Here is a 17626-nt window from a genome sequence, read left to right on the forward strand (position 1 = left end):
ATTTTAGTTATGATTTTATTTAAATAGACTGTTTCTATGCAAACTCCTCTCTATCTTATATAATGTGTAAAATCTAAATGACTTTCCATATGATTTTTGTACAAACGGATTGCTCCTTTGTATTTACAATAAAGTTCCTAGTTTTAACAAGACATACTTGTTTCAATGATTTCTATATTAAGAAAAGCAGTAAAGAGAAAGAAAAGAACTTCGCTTCTATTACAATATCTAACATCCAGAGAGGAATATATCTTCTGTTCAGAGAGCAAATTAGAAATGGAAATGCTTATTTAATCCTATCCCTCAGTGGTACATGGTTTTGAATCAGACTAACAAAATATTTTTCCATCTTTTCTTAATATAAGCATTGAATGGTAACCATTGTTCTGTTACTTGTTCTTCATTTTTCCCTTTGGTCCAGGAAGTCATTCTATCCAACTCCGCCATTTTGAAGGTTTTCACTAACCATTTCTCTATTGAGGGAGCGGAGTTCTGTTTCCAAAATCTAGCAAAGACAATTCTTGCACATGTAAATAAGTAAAATAGTAATCTTCGGTGTTTCTCAGGTGCAGTGTCTTCAAACATCCCTAAGAGGCACACTTCCGGGGAGAAAGGAATTGGAATTTTTAACTCTTTCGTAATTATTTCATATATACACATCCAATACTTTTTTGCAATCTCACAGGTCCACCACATGCGGTAGTAAGTTCCTGTGGTTTTTTGGCATTTCCAACATATAGGGCTAACTTTCTTACAGATCAGAGAAATTTTATGAGGGGAAAGATGCCATCTGTAAACCATTTTGAATACATTTTCTTTCAGGTCCTGATTAGCAGTATATTTCAACCCCCTGTTCCAGATATATTCCCAGTTTTTATACAAAATATTATGACCCACATTTTGAGCCCATTTGATCATGCTATGTTTGATAGGCTCTTCTTCAGTATTCCATGAAAGGATCGGCTCATAAAATTTCGCAATTGCCTTCCTATTCACTTTACCCAATAGTTCTTCCCAGGTCGTTTTTTCCTTTGCAATTCCCACCTCTGCCATATCAAGCTTCCACCTCTCTTTTAGTTGTCTAAATAAGTACCAATGGCAGTTACTCCCTGATTGGTTCAGTTCTTCTTGAGTATTAAACACCAAAACCCCTTGCTGAACTTTAATTAAATCAGAATATCTAAGCCATTTTTTGGGGGGGGAATGGCTTCTCTACTAAAGAAGGCTTCATGCGGAGAGCAGCATTGTAAAATTTGGTTACTGAGTCTGCTTTTCCATCTTTCCCAAACTTTTAATAGAGCTTTTATCAACACATGATGTTTACATGCTCTATGCACCTTATCTTTAGAGTAAAATAAGTAAGCATGGAACCCAAATCTGAAATTCTCTCCCTCTAAGTTAAGTAGGGATACATCTTCTAGAGTTATCCACTCAGTAAGCCACCATAAAGCCGCGGCGAAATAGTAAGATTTTAAGTCAGGCACCCCCAAACCGCCTCTAGACTTTTTGTCGCACATTGTTTTTTTACTGATTCTGGCTTTCTTCCTGTTCCAGGCAGATCCCATAATAACGCTCTGCCATTTATCAAGTGGTTTAAAAGAATGCAAGATGGGAATTGTCTGGAACAGGAAGAGAATTTTTGGTAAAACACACATTTGAATAACGGATATTCTCCCAAACCATGAAAGTTGAATATTTGCCCATTTCTCTAAATCCTTCTCAATATCTCTCCACATTTTAACATAATTATTCTTATATAAATCAGTATTTTTGCTTGTTAACACAATCCCCAAATATTTAACACTCTCTACAACTTTGAATCCCAATATATGTTCTAGACCTTCTATGTCTTTTCCCTTCAGATTTTTAGTAATCATGTTGGTCTTATCTTTGTTAATCTTTAATCCAGAATTCTTTTCAAAATCAGCCAGAATATATAACAATGGCTTTATGCTATCACAAGGATTTTCCAAAATGTAGACCACATTGTCTGCGAAACATCTCATCTTGTACTCTTCTTTTTTGATCTTTATACCTTGGATCTGCGCTTCTCCTCTTACAAGCTGATTCAAAGTTTCAAGTACAAAAATAAACAAAAGCGGGGATAGCGGGCATCCTTGCCGTGTTCCTTTATTTTATTACAGAATATCATTAATATGGCTAAAATGTTTACACTTCACTCATTGTCTATATTTTGGAAATCTCTTAAGATTGTTTCCGCTTTATATAGGTTCGCCTAAGGGTTGTCATAAGTCAGAAATGACTTGAAGGCACACCGTAACAGCTTTTTAAAAGATGGGTCATTTTCATTGCCTCAAACTGTAAAATGTTATGATCTCACAGATGAGCACTCTCATTCCATAGTATTTTGTAATCCAGTCTACAGCTGTTAAATGTTAAACGTAGGCAAGCAATAAAATAATAAAGAAATGAAAGAGAACTAAAATGAGATTAATAGCTGAAAAATGTTCACCCTGGGCTGCCTGTATGAAGGCAAATAAAGCAACATTTGCTTAACTTGTTCTGTTGAGGTAATACCTCATTCTGACAGCTGGAGCCCTGAAGGAACTAATTGTTGTCAGAGAAGATTATCTTTAAAATATTTCTCAAGTTAAGCCTGATCAGAATAAGGTTTCTGTTCCTGACAGAGCAAGGCCATTAAACATCACTGTTATTCATTTTAATCAGAGGTTGAGCCACTTTCCAAATGAGATATTTTCATCCCTGAAGCTGAGATTATATTATTAATATATGTGATATTTTTAATATTAAAGATATCTAAGTATGTGTTAAATAATATATTTATTAATGTAGATCGAAGCTAAGGAAAAGGAGGGGGGACTTCAGAACTTTTTCTTTGCCACATTTAGTTTTTTGTTGCCGTTTTGCTCTTCGGTCCCCTAGATAGTTATGTCTTACAGGGAAGCTTTAATTGAGTTGTTCTTCCTTTGTTTCTTGGGAACAGAGAAATAAATAACAGTTCATCAGATAGTTTAATAAATTATAATTTGAGATGCAGGGTAGTCCAGAAGATAACTCCCTTTTTAATAAGCAACAATCTCTTTTCTTTTGAAGATGTTGAATCTGATTAATTTCACTGCACAGAGACTACATTGTGGCTCTGGATGAGCCAAGAAAGAGCCAAGGGTTGTTTCTCTATTCAAGCCTCTGTAGTATATATCACTGCACTTAAGAAGCACTATATGCAGATCTGGAATGATTTGTGTCAGGCCTATTTCCAAGGGTCAGGAGACTGCTTTGCTACTTCCAACCCACCAAAGGTCACAACTGTTTTGTCATTGCTCTCTGTTGAAGAGAGGATTAGCTTGAAGGAAGGTGATGCAGAGTTTTAGTCATATTTTTCCCCATTCACTGAGGCTAAGGAGTTTATCACATTGAAAAACGGGATTTAAACTAGATTCGAATTTTTAAAAAACCTACAAATGCAGGAAGTTAATGACTGCCAAAGTGAATTAACGTGAAGTTAAACCGGAGGTAAAGCAGAGAAAAATGGAAGTTCTGAAAGTAAAAAACTGCCGTTTTTCTTTGCTTTACCTCTGGTTTAACTTTGCGTTAATTCACTTTAACAGTGATGTCGTCTGATAAACTTGCTGCATTTGTGGATTTTTAAAATTTAAATCTAGTTTAAATCCCATTTTTAAATCCTGTCTTTTACTCCGATTCCTGTTATCCAGAAGAAGAAGCAGAGATGTTTGAAAGCAGTTGCATTTTAGAGGGTAGCAAGAGTGTATGCAATGAGTAGGGACACTGTTATTATTATTTCTTTGTGTAATGAGTAATGTTTTCTACTTACGGATAAAGGGAATTTTTAGAGGTATTTAGAGACAGGGATTTTACAGGTTGTATGCCATCGCCTTCTCCGTATTAGGGAGTCCCCCTCAAAGTAGAAAATAATTAAAAAAGTAGTAAAGCAACAAGTTTTAGACTTGGGCTTGGGGTCAAAATTGGATTATTAAACTGGCTACTGAAATTTTAAACTCATTGCCCCCTCCCCACATACATACATCATGCACACGCACATATATATGTGTCAGGCTATTAACAACAATGAATTACGGTTTGGGGGCTTTGCTGCGAGTGACATACAGAATTTTAGAAAGAGTAACTTTCCAAGCTCAAATTTCAGACTTAATGTAGCTGTGGGGTTATTAATCGGGGATCAAATGGATGTGATAGTGACAGTAAATAAGACACTTGCCACATAAGTGTTCCCAGGAGAGGCCTTTTTTTGCAGCAGGAAATTACCAGGAGGTCAGCATCTGGGTTACTTTGTGTTAGGAAAAAAGGGCTCCCTAGGAGGCCCCCAAAATATGGTGAAATTGCCCTCTATTTGGGCATTCAAGAGCATTAAAAAAAACCTGAGCCCTGGGGACCACAAAACATCCTAGGGGGGCACATATGGCTTGTGAGCTGCACTTTTTGCAGGGGGGAAAGTTTGCTGGTTAATAGAGTGATCACTTACATTTCTTATTCATCTTGGTTGGTGGTACCTATTTTTTTTCTAGAGCCCTTTCCTTTGTGTATTCATTGTTTTCTGTTGCTTAGCATGATCTAGGACACCTTCTTACGCCTCTGCAAAATAATCCATGCTGGCTGCTGCAAATTTCATTTCATTCCATTTATTATATGTATATGCCTCCTTAAGCCTGCAGAGGCCCTCTAGGTAATAAAAGAAAATGTTTTCAAAACAATCATGTGGATAAGTTCAAATGACAATGAAGATAAGCAACCACAAACGAAATCTGTAAAGAAGTGAAGATGAGCGACGATTCATTGAAATCACATAGTTTAAAAATTCTGATAAATTAATCTGAAGCATATTGTTCAAGTCACAGACTGCTTCCATCAATGATGCGCATGTTAAGATTTGCATTGTACATGGATTATGACCCTGAGGCAGCTCAAGATCCATATGTTTATAATCCAGTTTTGTAGTTGTTAATGAAATTAAAATAAATGTAAAAGTAACCACAAATTAACTGCTATGTGCACTTGAGGTACCATTGCATGAAATCAGACTTATAGCCTCAAATGACAGTCTTTAGAGCATGTATGGCTATGGCTAATTAGAATTGGAAATTAAAGCTGTGGCTATGAGAAGTTTTAACTGGTGTCAAATAAAATAAGATAACTAATTTTTCACAAGTGGGAGATTCTTTGTTTTAGCATTAAACAGCAAAGGCAATTGCACTGTGGAAATATGCTTGCAGACTCTTGCTTTTATGATCCTTACAGCGATTTGCGATTACTTGATAAAGGCGCATTCCATTTACGCCAAGAATCTATGGAGCTCTCCTTCTTCCAGAATATCGTTGTGAAGCATATGGAATCTGCCAAAGATACTCTTTTTAAAAAGTAAGATCAGTGTATATTTTATTAGTGATGGTGTTATGTACCTTCAAGTCAACTCCAGCTTATGGTGACCCAGTTATAGGTTTTTCTTGGTTTGCCATTGGATTCCTATGAGGCTGAGAGAGTGTAACTTGCTTAATGTCACCCCATGGGTTTCCATGGCTGAGCAAGGATTTGAACTCTGGTTTCCCTGGTTTCCCTGGTTCCTCATCCAGCACTTCATGGGATGTTTTAGTTTTATTTTGTTGCTGAATACACTAGACTTATAATGTCAGTTTTCCATTGGTTGTCACCTGAACAGTTGTATACAGTTTTCCTGCTTGCCATACACATTTCTTTTCTGATGTTGTTCATTGTTGCTTCCCGCCTCAATTAATAATAATAATCATAATAACAATAATAATACAATAAAAAAACCTGGACCAAAAATAGTCCCAATAAATCTACTGCTTTTCCTCACAGGGATTTTTTTTTTGTACTAGACAATGTCACATTTTTGGACAAAAATATTCTATGTCATTGCCTTGTGAAGCATGATGCAGAGATCAAAGTGGCATACTCTCATTGCCAGTATGTTGGCGTTATTCAGGTGGAGATGGGATTCTTCTTGGATGAGGAAATAAAAAGCTTAGATGGCACTCTGACCTGACCTTTACCCTGGCCTTAGACACATCCCTGCACACACAGTGGAATTCTCTGGTTAGAAAAGGCCCTCGAACTCACTTAATGCTATATTTTTATGCTGGTACATGCAGCTTAAAAGTCAGTCACACCTAATCTTGGGATTTTGTGTTCTCGATCAGTTGTCAAGAAGGATTTTTCTTCCTGTCAGTGAAGAAATAATTGATTTCGAGATGAGGTTTCTAATCTCATCCCATAGTGGGCTGTTGCATGCAGATAGCACTGGCCATAAAATTGGCAATCATACTGACATTTATTTGGGTTGGGTGTGTGAAGAAGGTAAGGGTTACATGTGGAAAGAACTTTCCTAGCAATAGTGCACTCACTACAGAGTGCTCTTCCTAATGATACCATACAAAAAGATGGTTCTACGTGGGCATTTAAATTGTTTGGCAACATCAAGATTTTATCTGTTATGTTTAAAAAAGTATGTTGTGTGTGTGTGTGTGTGTGAATGCATGCATGCATATAAAATTGATTGTACATAACCTTGAAACCTGATAAGATAAAGTGTGGTGTATAAACATTTAAAATAAATAAATATAGCAGTGTACTGCTACTTACCCTTGCATTTGCAACCCGACCTTTACTATTCAAGCATCCCAATAGACAGTGAAGAATAAATAGCCTTTAGCCACAAATTAATGATAGCATTTTCAGTATTACTCTTCGTACATTTGTTTCTACTTCAGCCATAATTTTCCTCACCAGGAAGGTACTTTGCAGGTGATTAAAAAATAGATTTTCGGTCTACTGCTTCATAGAGTAGGCAGTTGATATTGTAAGTAATTTGATTACTTCATATGAGAGGTATTCATTTGTTTGATTGATTATATTCCTCTTCTGTGAGGTCAGGATGAATAACAATTATTCTGTCTGAGACTGGGATAAAAGGCTGTGATCTTATGCATCACTTTAAGAAAGCCGAAAGGTCCTTTACTATGTGTAATGTCTGTTATAATTTTTCAATCTCAGGGAATTTAAAATGGCTTTTTAAATGGTTTGTTTGAAAACAATTTTTTTTGGTACCACGACAAAATCTTGCATAGAAGCAAAACTATTGAAAAATATGTTCAGGTGAATCCTTGCTTCAAAACTTTTCCTTATTCTTCCAGGTGGTTTCCAGAAGTGCAAAATATCTATTACCAAGGCAATAAAAGGAAGCAAGTGCCCACAAATGCCAGCAGTGCCAAATTAGAGTCTTTCTTCAACTGTGCTGCGACCTTAATGACCCAGCAACTGCAGAGTCTGGCTTTACTTTCAATGCAGGATTTCACAAATTTAATTGTACAGCCTCCAGTAAGTAGGATTCACTGGCTGGACCACAAGTCCTCTCTATGTCGGTTGCATTTTTTTCCTCACAAAATGGTATTTTTCTAAAGCGGCATTACAAGGGCAATCCTCATTTTAGAAAGATAGACTTTCGGTTTTTAAGCCTGCAGCATTTTCATGCAGTGTTCTCTTAGTAAAAGGAGAAAAAGGCATCAGCATTTCTAGACTGCCTCTGATCAACAAAGGAACACAAAACCAAGTTTTTTATTTGCCCCAGTGAGCAAGAGAGTAAAAACACAGATGACCAGAGGCAAATTTCAGAGGCAGTGCATTTGAAATATTTATTTAAATCAAAATAGAGAAACAAAGAATCAGAGTTATGAAATTAAAGTACACAAGAAATCAGAGGCAGATAAATAGATGAATGCATTTCCCCCCCAGAAAATAGAATGTGTCAGTTAAATGAAAAACAAATTCTGTAACTATATATTTTCAGGCATGAGGTAAAGTGACTCTCACATATATATCTTACAGTATACACAATTTATAAAATTTACACTAAATAACTAATAATAAATAACATTTATTAAAGTCTATGTTTGCCCTGAGTCTTGCACCAGTTTCCATTTTCAATACTGGGAGTTCCTCTAAGTGAGGAAAAAAGTATCTGAAAGTCCCAGATCTATACAGAATGTTTCTGTACAAATCAGTTTTCATCATCCCAAAGTATTTTCTCAGAACTCCTAGTATTACCAAGGGTTTTTCATTTCTACTTCTCAGGTCAGTTTAAATTAAACCCGTGTTTTCCAAAATGAAATGTATTTCTACTTGGTTTTCTGTTTGTATTATCCCAGAACTAGCTAAAATGTTTACATTAAGTAAAGGCTGTTGTTCCCAGGACAGCAGAATCAGGAGAGATCAAGTGAAGAAAGGGGAGCGTTTGCACCAAAACAAAATGATCCTAATTGTTATCTAGTGTAATACTGCTAAAGACCTTTAGCTGTTAATTCCTGAATAACAGTAAAGAAGGTTCAGTAGAACCGGGTGAAAATCAGTTGTTGAAATGATACATGAGTTTAGATATATGTGATAAGTGCCGGGGGAAGAAAGAACATAACGGAAGGAGTGAGGGAAACCGAGGATGTTTCAAGAAAGAGTTTGGATGCAAACATGGGCATACTGTAAAGTTTTTGACATATTTTTACCTTGTGAACTGCCTTCTCTGGGAGAAAGGCAATATAAAAGTGAATGGATAAATAAATAAATAAATAAATGCGGGTAAAATCTAATCAAAAAGAACCAGAAACTTTCTATATTCTCCAGAACTTTCTTCATTTCTGGATGAGCCCTGTGGCCTGAAACAGAGAGGCCAAATGATGCGGTTTCCTGGCGCATTTAAATGACGCACAGCCTGAATGTGGTGGGAAACCGCACTGGATCGCGTCATTGGAAAAGAACCAGGCCAAAAAGAAGCGGTAAAAACTGCTCCTTTTTGGCAGCCCAGGTCGGAGTTGGGTTGGTAAGGTTGCCGCAGCCCCAGTACAAATAGAATCGCTGTGGTCCTTTTGCACTATCTGTTTCAGGCCTATAGCTTACTACATTCTCATCTGTGTAGAACTTTGGCCTAAAAATTAAGGAAGAGATACATATTTTTGCCTATCCCAGGCATAAGAGATTCCATAAGCTATAGTCCAAAAAAAGCCTTCTCCAGGTGGTGAATTAACCCGCTGTCCATTGCATATAACAACCATAGAAACCAAACCAACCTATAACAAAACACTCAACAAGATATCATTGACTCTAATTCCCTGTGGGCCAGAATGGAATCTGTTCTTTGATATGTCTGCACAAAAAAACCAATAGACTTTAGACTGGAACATAAGAGTATCAGAGGATCCAGGATACTGTGAGCCAGCACTACAGAGTGGCTATTACTTAAAGTGGCCATTGTTAATCATAGGACTAGGAAAAGCTCTATTTCTTTTTCAAAAGGGCTGTTTTGATGTTTGGATCAAGATCAAAACAAGGGCATTCTATCTTTGCAATTTTGTTGTTCTTATATGGGTTGCTTTTTCAGATGTTCATGTAATAAGCAAAAACTGCCAGTCCAATTACATTGAGATAAAGTAGAACAGAAATCCTGTTATTTGTTTATTTTATTTACTTATTTATTATTTTTTTCATTATATTTCTAAAGAACTATTATTATTGATGACCAAGATCAATAATTATTATTATAACCACTGCTAATTCCATGGTCTGGATCTAGTTTTTACTTCTCACTACATCAGAACCTTTGGACTAATGCAATTTAACTGCTGTGTCAGTTTCTCACTGTTTTAATGCAGATTGGGGAATTGTCAGGGCTTGGTGAGCAGCATTGACCTCCTCAGAGGACTATGGAGGACTATAGCACCTCCAACATCCTCCCAACCCCATATTGTGCTCACTTCTGATTTCATAGTTCTACTCTAGTTCAATTAACAATTGGAGTTAGACACAGACTTATTGCTATGAGCGTTGGTCCTGATTCTTGTTCTGATAATGTACTTTAACAAATGTGTTTGATTAGATCTATCTTTCTTTCTTATGTCTGATTTAATCTTAGATGTACTCAGATGCAATGAAAACTGCATTTTATACAACATCCTATTTTACATGTAGCAAGCTGCAGCCAGCTGCTTCAAATGATTTTTTGGGCCTTTTAGTTGATAGCTTCCATCATCCCTGACTATTGGCAATGCTGTCTGGGGCATATGGGTTGGTGTCCAACAACATCTGGAAGGGTGCATGTTCTCACTCTTGCTTTAGGAGGATATATGAAGGCGTGATTTTATGCAAAGAAATTTAGGATATCTTGAGAAATAGATTGGTGCCTGAGAGATAAAGCATGACAGATCCCATTCATACTCCTGTGTCATTGTGAATTTAGTCATACTGATTTTTTACCTCAATTTTTAATTCTCTTTTGGCAGAAGTCCACTCGAGCCTTTGAACACCCAGGATTTATAATGAGGCTGATTCTAGAAAATGATGCTGTTGTATTTGAACCTGCATTTTCTGACTATGAAGCCATCTTTCTTAACATTTATTTAGTCATGGTGAAAGCTGTCAATCTCTTGCCAAGGGTAGAAACCAAACTGTATTCAAAGTGGGTAAGACATTCCCTAATGACACAGATTTTGATTCCTTGCTGTGATTCTTCTTCCTTTTCTTTTTTTGCCAGCCCTGAGCTGCAGTCTGAATTAATTTGCTTGGAAATAAGCTCTATAGCCATCATAGAGGACAATATCTCATTAGACACAGACAATTGTGACTTATGTACTCTCTCTTACTTGCAAAAGCTAAAATCATCTCAGTTACTAGGCAACCCTGTGGAAGGTGTTGGGATGCTTCAAGGGTATGATGCACTGCATGCAAGAACAAAATGGTTGAGGATATACTTCTCTGCTAGGAGCTGACAAATCTTTACCTTTCTCTCATATTACAATTGGTTTAAATTTCAAACTCTTTGCATTAATTTGGTGAAGATCTCTGCTGGGGCCAGGATCCTGAAGTATCCACTTGCCATATAGCTATTAAAGATCAACACCTTGGCAGAAATAGCATGGCAATCCTAGTTCTCCTCCTCCTCCTCTAATGCATTTGTATCCTGCCTTTCCCCCAAAGTGGAGAACCAGGAAGTTTACGAAAATGGAAACAAATACAATTAATAATATTTTACAAAGACATAAATAAGTACATGAAAGCCCAAATCCCAAATCCCATCATTGTGGAGATATCTTTATTAGGATAACTAAAGTGTAAAAAAATTACACTAGCTTTGAAGCCCACTGGCTTGTTCATTGGGCAAGGATGGTTGGGGAAAAAAAACATTAAAGGGGGGAAAGTTACATTGTTAGAGTAAAAATCTGCATTTTAGTTGCTTGCGATATTATAGAGAAAATAGCTACGCAGACAGAAAATCCAGGCTTCCCTCCCCCCAAAGGTTATTGATGTAACTGGGAACAAAGGCAGTAAGAGAAGGCAATGACATTTCCTTTCTTCATTCGCAGTCACAAAATCTCTCTAACATATAAAAAGTAATGGTTTAAATGCAGTTAAAGTATCTATAGAATTAAAATGGTTTAAAGTAAATTTCTTAAAAGACAAAAGTAAAAATCAGCAAAACAGCACACTGTTAAAAGTCCTTGCAGCCAGTTTCTAAAAACCTTTCAGAACAGAAAAGTTTTCACTGGCTGAGAGAAAGTCAGTAAGCTGTTCCAGCATCCCTGTGATGGGAGTCCTAAAGTCTGGAAGAATCCACCTAGGAGGCCCTCTTATGTTCCCACCACATATGCTGGGAATGGTGTTGGGACTGAGAGAAGGGCCTTCCCCCAAAAAATTTTTAGTGCCTGAACAAATTCATTTAGGAAGATATAGTCAGTCGTTCAGATCTCCTGGACCTGAACTGTGTAGGACTTCATAAGCCATAACCAACACGTTGAACTGTGCTCAGAAAGGGACCACAGCAACCCGTGGAGCTGTTGCAATGATAGAGCTGTGTGCTCCCAGTAACCAGCCTCAGATAACAGTAGGGTTGCAGTTTTTAGGGCCAACTGAAATTTATGAGCCTTTTGAAAGGCAACTTCATTTAGAGTGTGCAAAGGGATCTTGCAATACCAGGGACCTCAAGGAGACGGCCCCAAAGGACCACCATTGGACCACATTGAGGGCGTGGCATTCAGATGACTCATGCCCCAGACACAGCTCTTTGCCAAAAAACCGTCCCAAAAAGGAGCAATAAAATAGTGCTCCTTTTTGGCACCTGGTTCAGGACTGCAATGGTGGCCTGGATCAAGGCCAGGTGTATGCACTGTCATGGTCGGGACGACTGGTCCTAGCATGGACCTTTTGCACTATTTGCTTTGCCCCTGTAACACAAATGCAGTGTGATTAAGGCCTGTGTCACCATGGCCAAATCAGGCACAGCTGATGTACTAGCTTTAATTATGCAAATACACTGCTGAAATCCAAAGCTGCCAAGAGATACAAAAAACCCAACAGAGACACACTACCTATTTAGTTCCTGGCATAGCTCACCCACCTAGGTGACCAAAACTGTCTCTGTCTAATCCATTTAAGCCTCGTTATTAAACTAGGCTTAAATGGATTTAGATCATCAATCTCATCTGAGAACCCTTCTAGTTGAAAAGCCACCCTGTGCTCTAGTACCTTGCCCAAAAATGGAGAGATGGAGCCCGGCTGATAGTTATCCAACATGGTAGGATTCATACATTGCAAACATGGTTTCTTACTGCATGTCTACACCTACCAGGAAATGGGTGTAATGCCAGAATTGGAAGAGCTAAGCACTCAGAGCCCTTGGACTGGGTGGGTGTGTTTGCCTAGATGGGTGAAAATTTTCAAGTTTTTCTTACATCTGTTTCTTTAAACATCATCAAATATGTGAAGAAATTTTGAAACTTTTAAAAACTTATGATCAAAAATGGGCTGACATCAAATTCTCATCTGTTCCTAGCTCACAGCTGAGCCTTTCCCCTTGGCCCATGCAGCGGGGGGAGGTGGTCTACAATGACTGTGAGTGTACTTCCCTTTTGGGGATCTATAGAATAGGAAAATCTCTTCGCTATAAATTGCACCCTTGGTCTCATAACTTTAAACATTGCACTATAATTTGACTTTTTGTACAAACAAAAAGAGTGCAAGTAAAGGAACCACACCTCTCTGTTGTTTTGAAAGCCTGACACCAAGACCAGATCCTTGAACTTGAAGCCTATAATCCTTGATGAAATTTTGGAGGCGCACAAGCAAAAGATTAAAGATGAGATTGCCAAAGAGAGCATAGCACCCACTGAGCACCTCAAACTCTATGACAAGTACCAAGACTTGATCACCAAGCAATCAGAACGGGAGATTGATCAGTTCCTGTCAGAGGAGCACACTTTTGAAGAAATAACTGCACAAATTGCTAGGTTTCAAAGCATCCGGGATGAAATCCAGTACACTTCCCGAAAGGTAATGTATCTTTGCAAGGGGAAATGCACTGTTATTGAATGCCCTCCACTAGCTCTGGGTGGTGGTAGAGAGGCACCACAATTACAGTAGAATATTGGGTTCTTATTAGTTTCAGTCGCCAGCTTTGAATTATTGATAATGAACAAAATCTGTTAACGGCTATTTATTTTGGAAAGAACATACCTTTGGGTTCTAGAAGTGATGATTGTAGAATATAGTCACTGGCCACTTGTTCCTCTTCAAATGTGTTTGCAGAAAACAAACATTTTTCTTCAAAGTGGAACAGACCTAAAATATTCTGCTGGAACATCACCTGTTTTGACTGACAGGGCTGTTGCCTCAAGTTGGACCATGTGTGAGAGAATTTTTCAGAGTGCTGCTTTTTGGAGATGTTTACTCCACAGCTATGAAAATCAGTAGAAAATTCTCAGATGAAAGAGGAAAAGATTGGAGTGGAGCAGAATTGCTTTTATAGCCGACAAAGGCCTGTTTAATCCAGCAGCCTATTTTCCACAATGAAAACCAGAATCCCTTCACCATTTTTATAGGTCCATTTCCTTCCTCCTTTGCATAGTTTGGTAGAAACAGAGATTTTAGTTTTGAAAGCAAATGTTAAACAGGGCTGAAAGAAACTTCACCAGTACCTTATAGTTGCTATGATATTTTTTCAACAACAAGACAAAAAGAAGGACACATTCCTGTGAACAATTTGCAAGATTACTTTTGGTCATTAAGAAAAGAAGGATCTATGGTCTCTTTGGATCTCTGTATGACTCTCTCTGTGATTCTGATAAGTGATTCTTGCTCTTTGTTATTAATTTTTTTCTCATTAATACTTGTGCTTCAGTGTATTCGTTTAGGAATGTTTGAATTACACTGCGATGAGCTGATCAGAGCCCTCACAAAGCGAGCTGATGGCATTTGTTGCAAAATTATTGCCAAAATGTTCAAAGATCATCAAGATCTTAATACAAGGTAAATGTTGTGTTTTCAAAGTTGTGAATAAATGTGTCCATGATCCACCTCTGGTCATGAGCTATCATCTATCAATAAGGAGTTGAATCCTCATTAGTTTCCAGCCAGTTCAGTGGGGCCTCGAGAAGACTGCAGGATGAACAGGAATGTGTACTCATGCAGGTATCATTGTATGCCTCAGACCTATTTTGGGAAGTTTACTGGTGGATAAGGCTGTGTTCCTGTAAAACAGAGATGGGAGAACTTCAGATAGTTTGGATCATAACTCCTACATTATCTTACCTTTGGATTGGGGTTTCTAGGACATGATGCCCAAAACATCAGAAAAACTAAGGGGTTTCCACCTCTCTTTTAAAAGATGCTTTACTCTCTTTTGTAAATCATATATCTTATGCTATTATATGTTTCACTCAAAGAGCTCAGTTAAAACACTATTTAAGATTGATGGGAATACCCAGATTGTTAGTCTTCCATCCTTCTACTCTGTTTGTATGTGTTGGCTTTTTTGGCAAATCAATTTATAGGTCTCAACACTTTTTGAGTCTCAACACTGTTGTCTTTATCTTAACTGGTGGTTTTCCCCTACTATGCCACAGATACTCCTGAGTTGTTTAATTAAGGCAATCACCCCAATTGCGGTTTGGTCATAAGTACTTGGAATAGGAAGGTTGTCTTTTTCCTTTTTCATCAGGCATAGGAAGTGACTTAATCTGTAGAAGTTTGAGGTACTGTGATACTGGCAGGTGAAGTGGAATATATCTGGAAAGTAGTTGTATATGTATGTGTTGTTTTGTTTATGCTATATTTTTTAAATGTACAATTCCAGGCTTTGTGATGAGTTTGAGAAGATAGCAGAGAAAGCTCTTTCCACTCCATCAAACACACATCAGCTGATGGAATTTAAGGTATGTGTGTCTCTTTTGAAAATAAATGGATTTTATCATTTTGAAAACAGAAAGGAAAGATTCTCTATGTTCTGGAAAAGGTTGTAGACCATGCAAAAGAACTTTTGAAAACAAGTGACCAGTAATTGTATGCTGCTCTTCATAGGCTAAGCTAAATTTGAGCCTAGCTATTATGTGCCTTCATGTTGCCTGTCAACCTAGAGCAACCCTATGAATTTCACAGGATTTTCTTAGGCAGGGAATACCCAGAAGCAGTTTTACCCATTCATTCATTGGCAGTCTCCCATCCAAGTACTAAACAGGACCAACCTTGCTTAGCTTCGAAAATCAGGTGGGATGTGGTGCCTTTATGGTATTTAAGCCCTCCCTAGATGCTTTGCTCCTCAGTTAAAATACTGTTTTACACAGACAGTAGTCAGAGGACCATTCAGGTTCATTGGGAAACTTAGAATATGGAAAACCATCTAGTTCCCTTAGAAGAAAAATATTTCACATATCATTGAATGTGGAGTGGTGCCAATTCTATGCTATTTTTTAAAGTATCATTTAACATATCATTCTCACTGTGTTAGTGGAACTTGGGAGCAACTTTGATGGTTAGGATGAAGTATCACAGCACCTTTCTCTATGGCAAACTCACTGGTTCTACACACTGATGGGTTAAAGTATTAAAAAGTTCAATCAGCCTCTGTGTCTGAGAAGGCATGAAAAGGGTCTGAAAGCCAAAGGCGTGGTAAGACAGCTGGCATATTGACATGGTACCTATAAGAGGAGTATTCATTCCTTAATTGTGTTAAAATAGTCATCCCTGTCCTTGTTCTCACAGCAGTGGAGTTCCCTTGGGGCCCTATTGTACTATAATGTTGTAGCACTATTATTTCACTTTAACTGCCATGGCGGCATTCTGGGGTTTGTAGTTACTGGAGGAAAGCTCTTTCCCTTTCCTTGGGAGTTACAGGAATTTCCCGTACAAGGAAGGATTGGGGCATCTCGGGCTGCTGGAGGAGAAGAGTCTGGACAAATATGGGCAGCTCTTGTTTTGGTGAAGAGCCAGCGTGGTGTAATGGTTTGAGTATTGGACTACAATTCTGGAAACCAGGGTTTGATTCCCTACTCCGCCATGAAATACACTGGTTAACCTTGGGCAAGTCACATTCTCCCAGCCTCAGGGGAAGGCAATGGCAAACCTCTGAACAAATCTTGCCAAGAAAATCTAGTGATAGGGTCGCCTCAGGTCACCATAAGTGGGAAATGACTTGAAGGTACACGGCTTCAACACCTTGTTTGAGCAAGGTTCTACTAATGTAGAAAGCCTCCACTGAGTTTTGACTTACATTGTAGCAAGAATGGGCAAAAGGTAGATTTGGACCTACTGGTAGATTTCTAGCTGATTTGCCGTAGATCCAGAAAGATTTCTGACATCCAGATGCAGAAAAATATCAATCACAAAATGACACATACATGCTGCTAAAATTATACTACTGTAATGAAGAAGGCTTGAAGTAACCATTATGAAACATTTATTGATCTGCACCTAACTCTGTCATAGAACGTGAATGATCTTTCTTTCTTTCTTTCTTTCTTTCTTTCTTTCTTTCTCTCTCTCTCTCTCTCTCTCTCTCTCTCTTTCTCTTTCTCTCTTTCTTTCAAATAGCAGGGAGTCCTGCCACACCTAATTATTATTATTATTATTATTTGCAGGTTCAAAGAGCACAGAAATGTATTGCTGCAAGTAACACCTGTTGTTTAATGTGTCCTCTCTGTTAGGCTTACATAGAGAAAGTGGAAACAGTTGACATGCTTGAGATGGAACAGAAACTGATTGATGCCAAAAATTGCCTTGCCTACCTGATAGAGTGTACAAACTTCTCGCCAGTAGATATCCGACTGAACAATAGTGTCTTCCAGTGGTATGGACGAATGGGGGATATTTTTGAGGAACACAGAAATATAATTAAAGAGAAAACAGAACAATTTCAAGAAGGCCTTAAAGTTAGTGCTCCTTTTCTTTTAAATGGTTCCTGGTTTACTGACTGTTGCATGGGATGGCCCTCAAAGCAGGGGTGGGAATTATGCTGACCTCCAGAATGAACAGGGACTGTTTGCCACAATACTGATATCATAACTGAAATTACTTGCATGCTTATCTAGGTTGTGTTTCTAGGATAAGGTTCTGTAAACTAAGTCCCAGCCTTGGCTGGTATAGCCAGTGGTGAGGAATGCTGGGAGTTGCAATACAACATCTGGAGGACCACACTTTGCAGACCTTTCCCTATGATTTCAGTGGTTAAATGCAAAGTTGCCACTGCCAAAGCAATAGGGACCTGACAGGCTACTGATTATCACAGCATATTACCCCAAAATACTACTTAATTATTGTAAAATTTTGCTGTTGTATTATA

At 37.9% G+C, this 17626-nt stretch overlaps 1 protein-coding gene across 1 annotated transcript in view; it reads left to right on the forward strand.

The window, feature by feature from the left end:
* LOC149313647 (dynein axonemal heavy chain 7-like) overlaps positions 1-17626 on the forward strand; it is a 200027-nt gene that overhangs the window by 41030 nt on the left and 141371 nt on the right. Inside the window, exons 9-15 of the mRNA XM_089519551.1 lie at positions 5257-5376; positions 7170-7353; positions 10302-10481; positions 13069-13344; positions 14192-14319; positions 15146-15224; positions 16992-17216. Coding sequence (XP_089375677.1) covers positions 5257-5376; positions 7170-7353; positions 10302-10481; positions 13069-13344; positions 14192-14319; positions 15146-15224; positions 16992-17216 — 1192 coding nt within the window. The remainder of the gene's footprint in view (positions 1-5256; positions 5377-7169; positions 7354-10301; positions 10482-13068; positions 13345-14191; positions 14320-15145; positions 15225-16991; positions 17217-17626) is intronic.

Source organism: Sceloporus occidentalis, unplaced genomic scaffold (assembly GCF_023333645.1).
Source record: "Sceloporus occidentalis isolate IW3139 unplaced genomic scaffold, rSceOcc1.0.p SCAF_4, whole genome shotgun sequence".
NCBI lineage: Eukaryota > Metazoa > Chordata > Lepidosauria > Squamata > Phrynosomatidae > Sceloporus > Sceloporus occidentalis.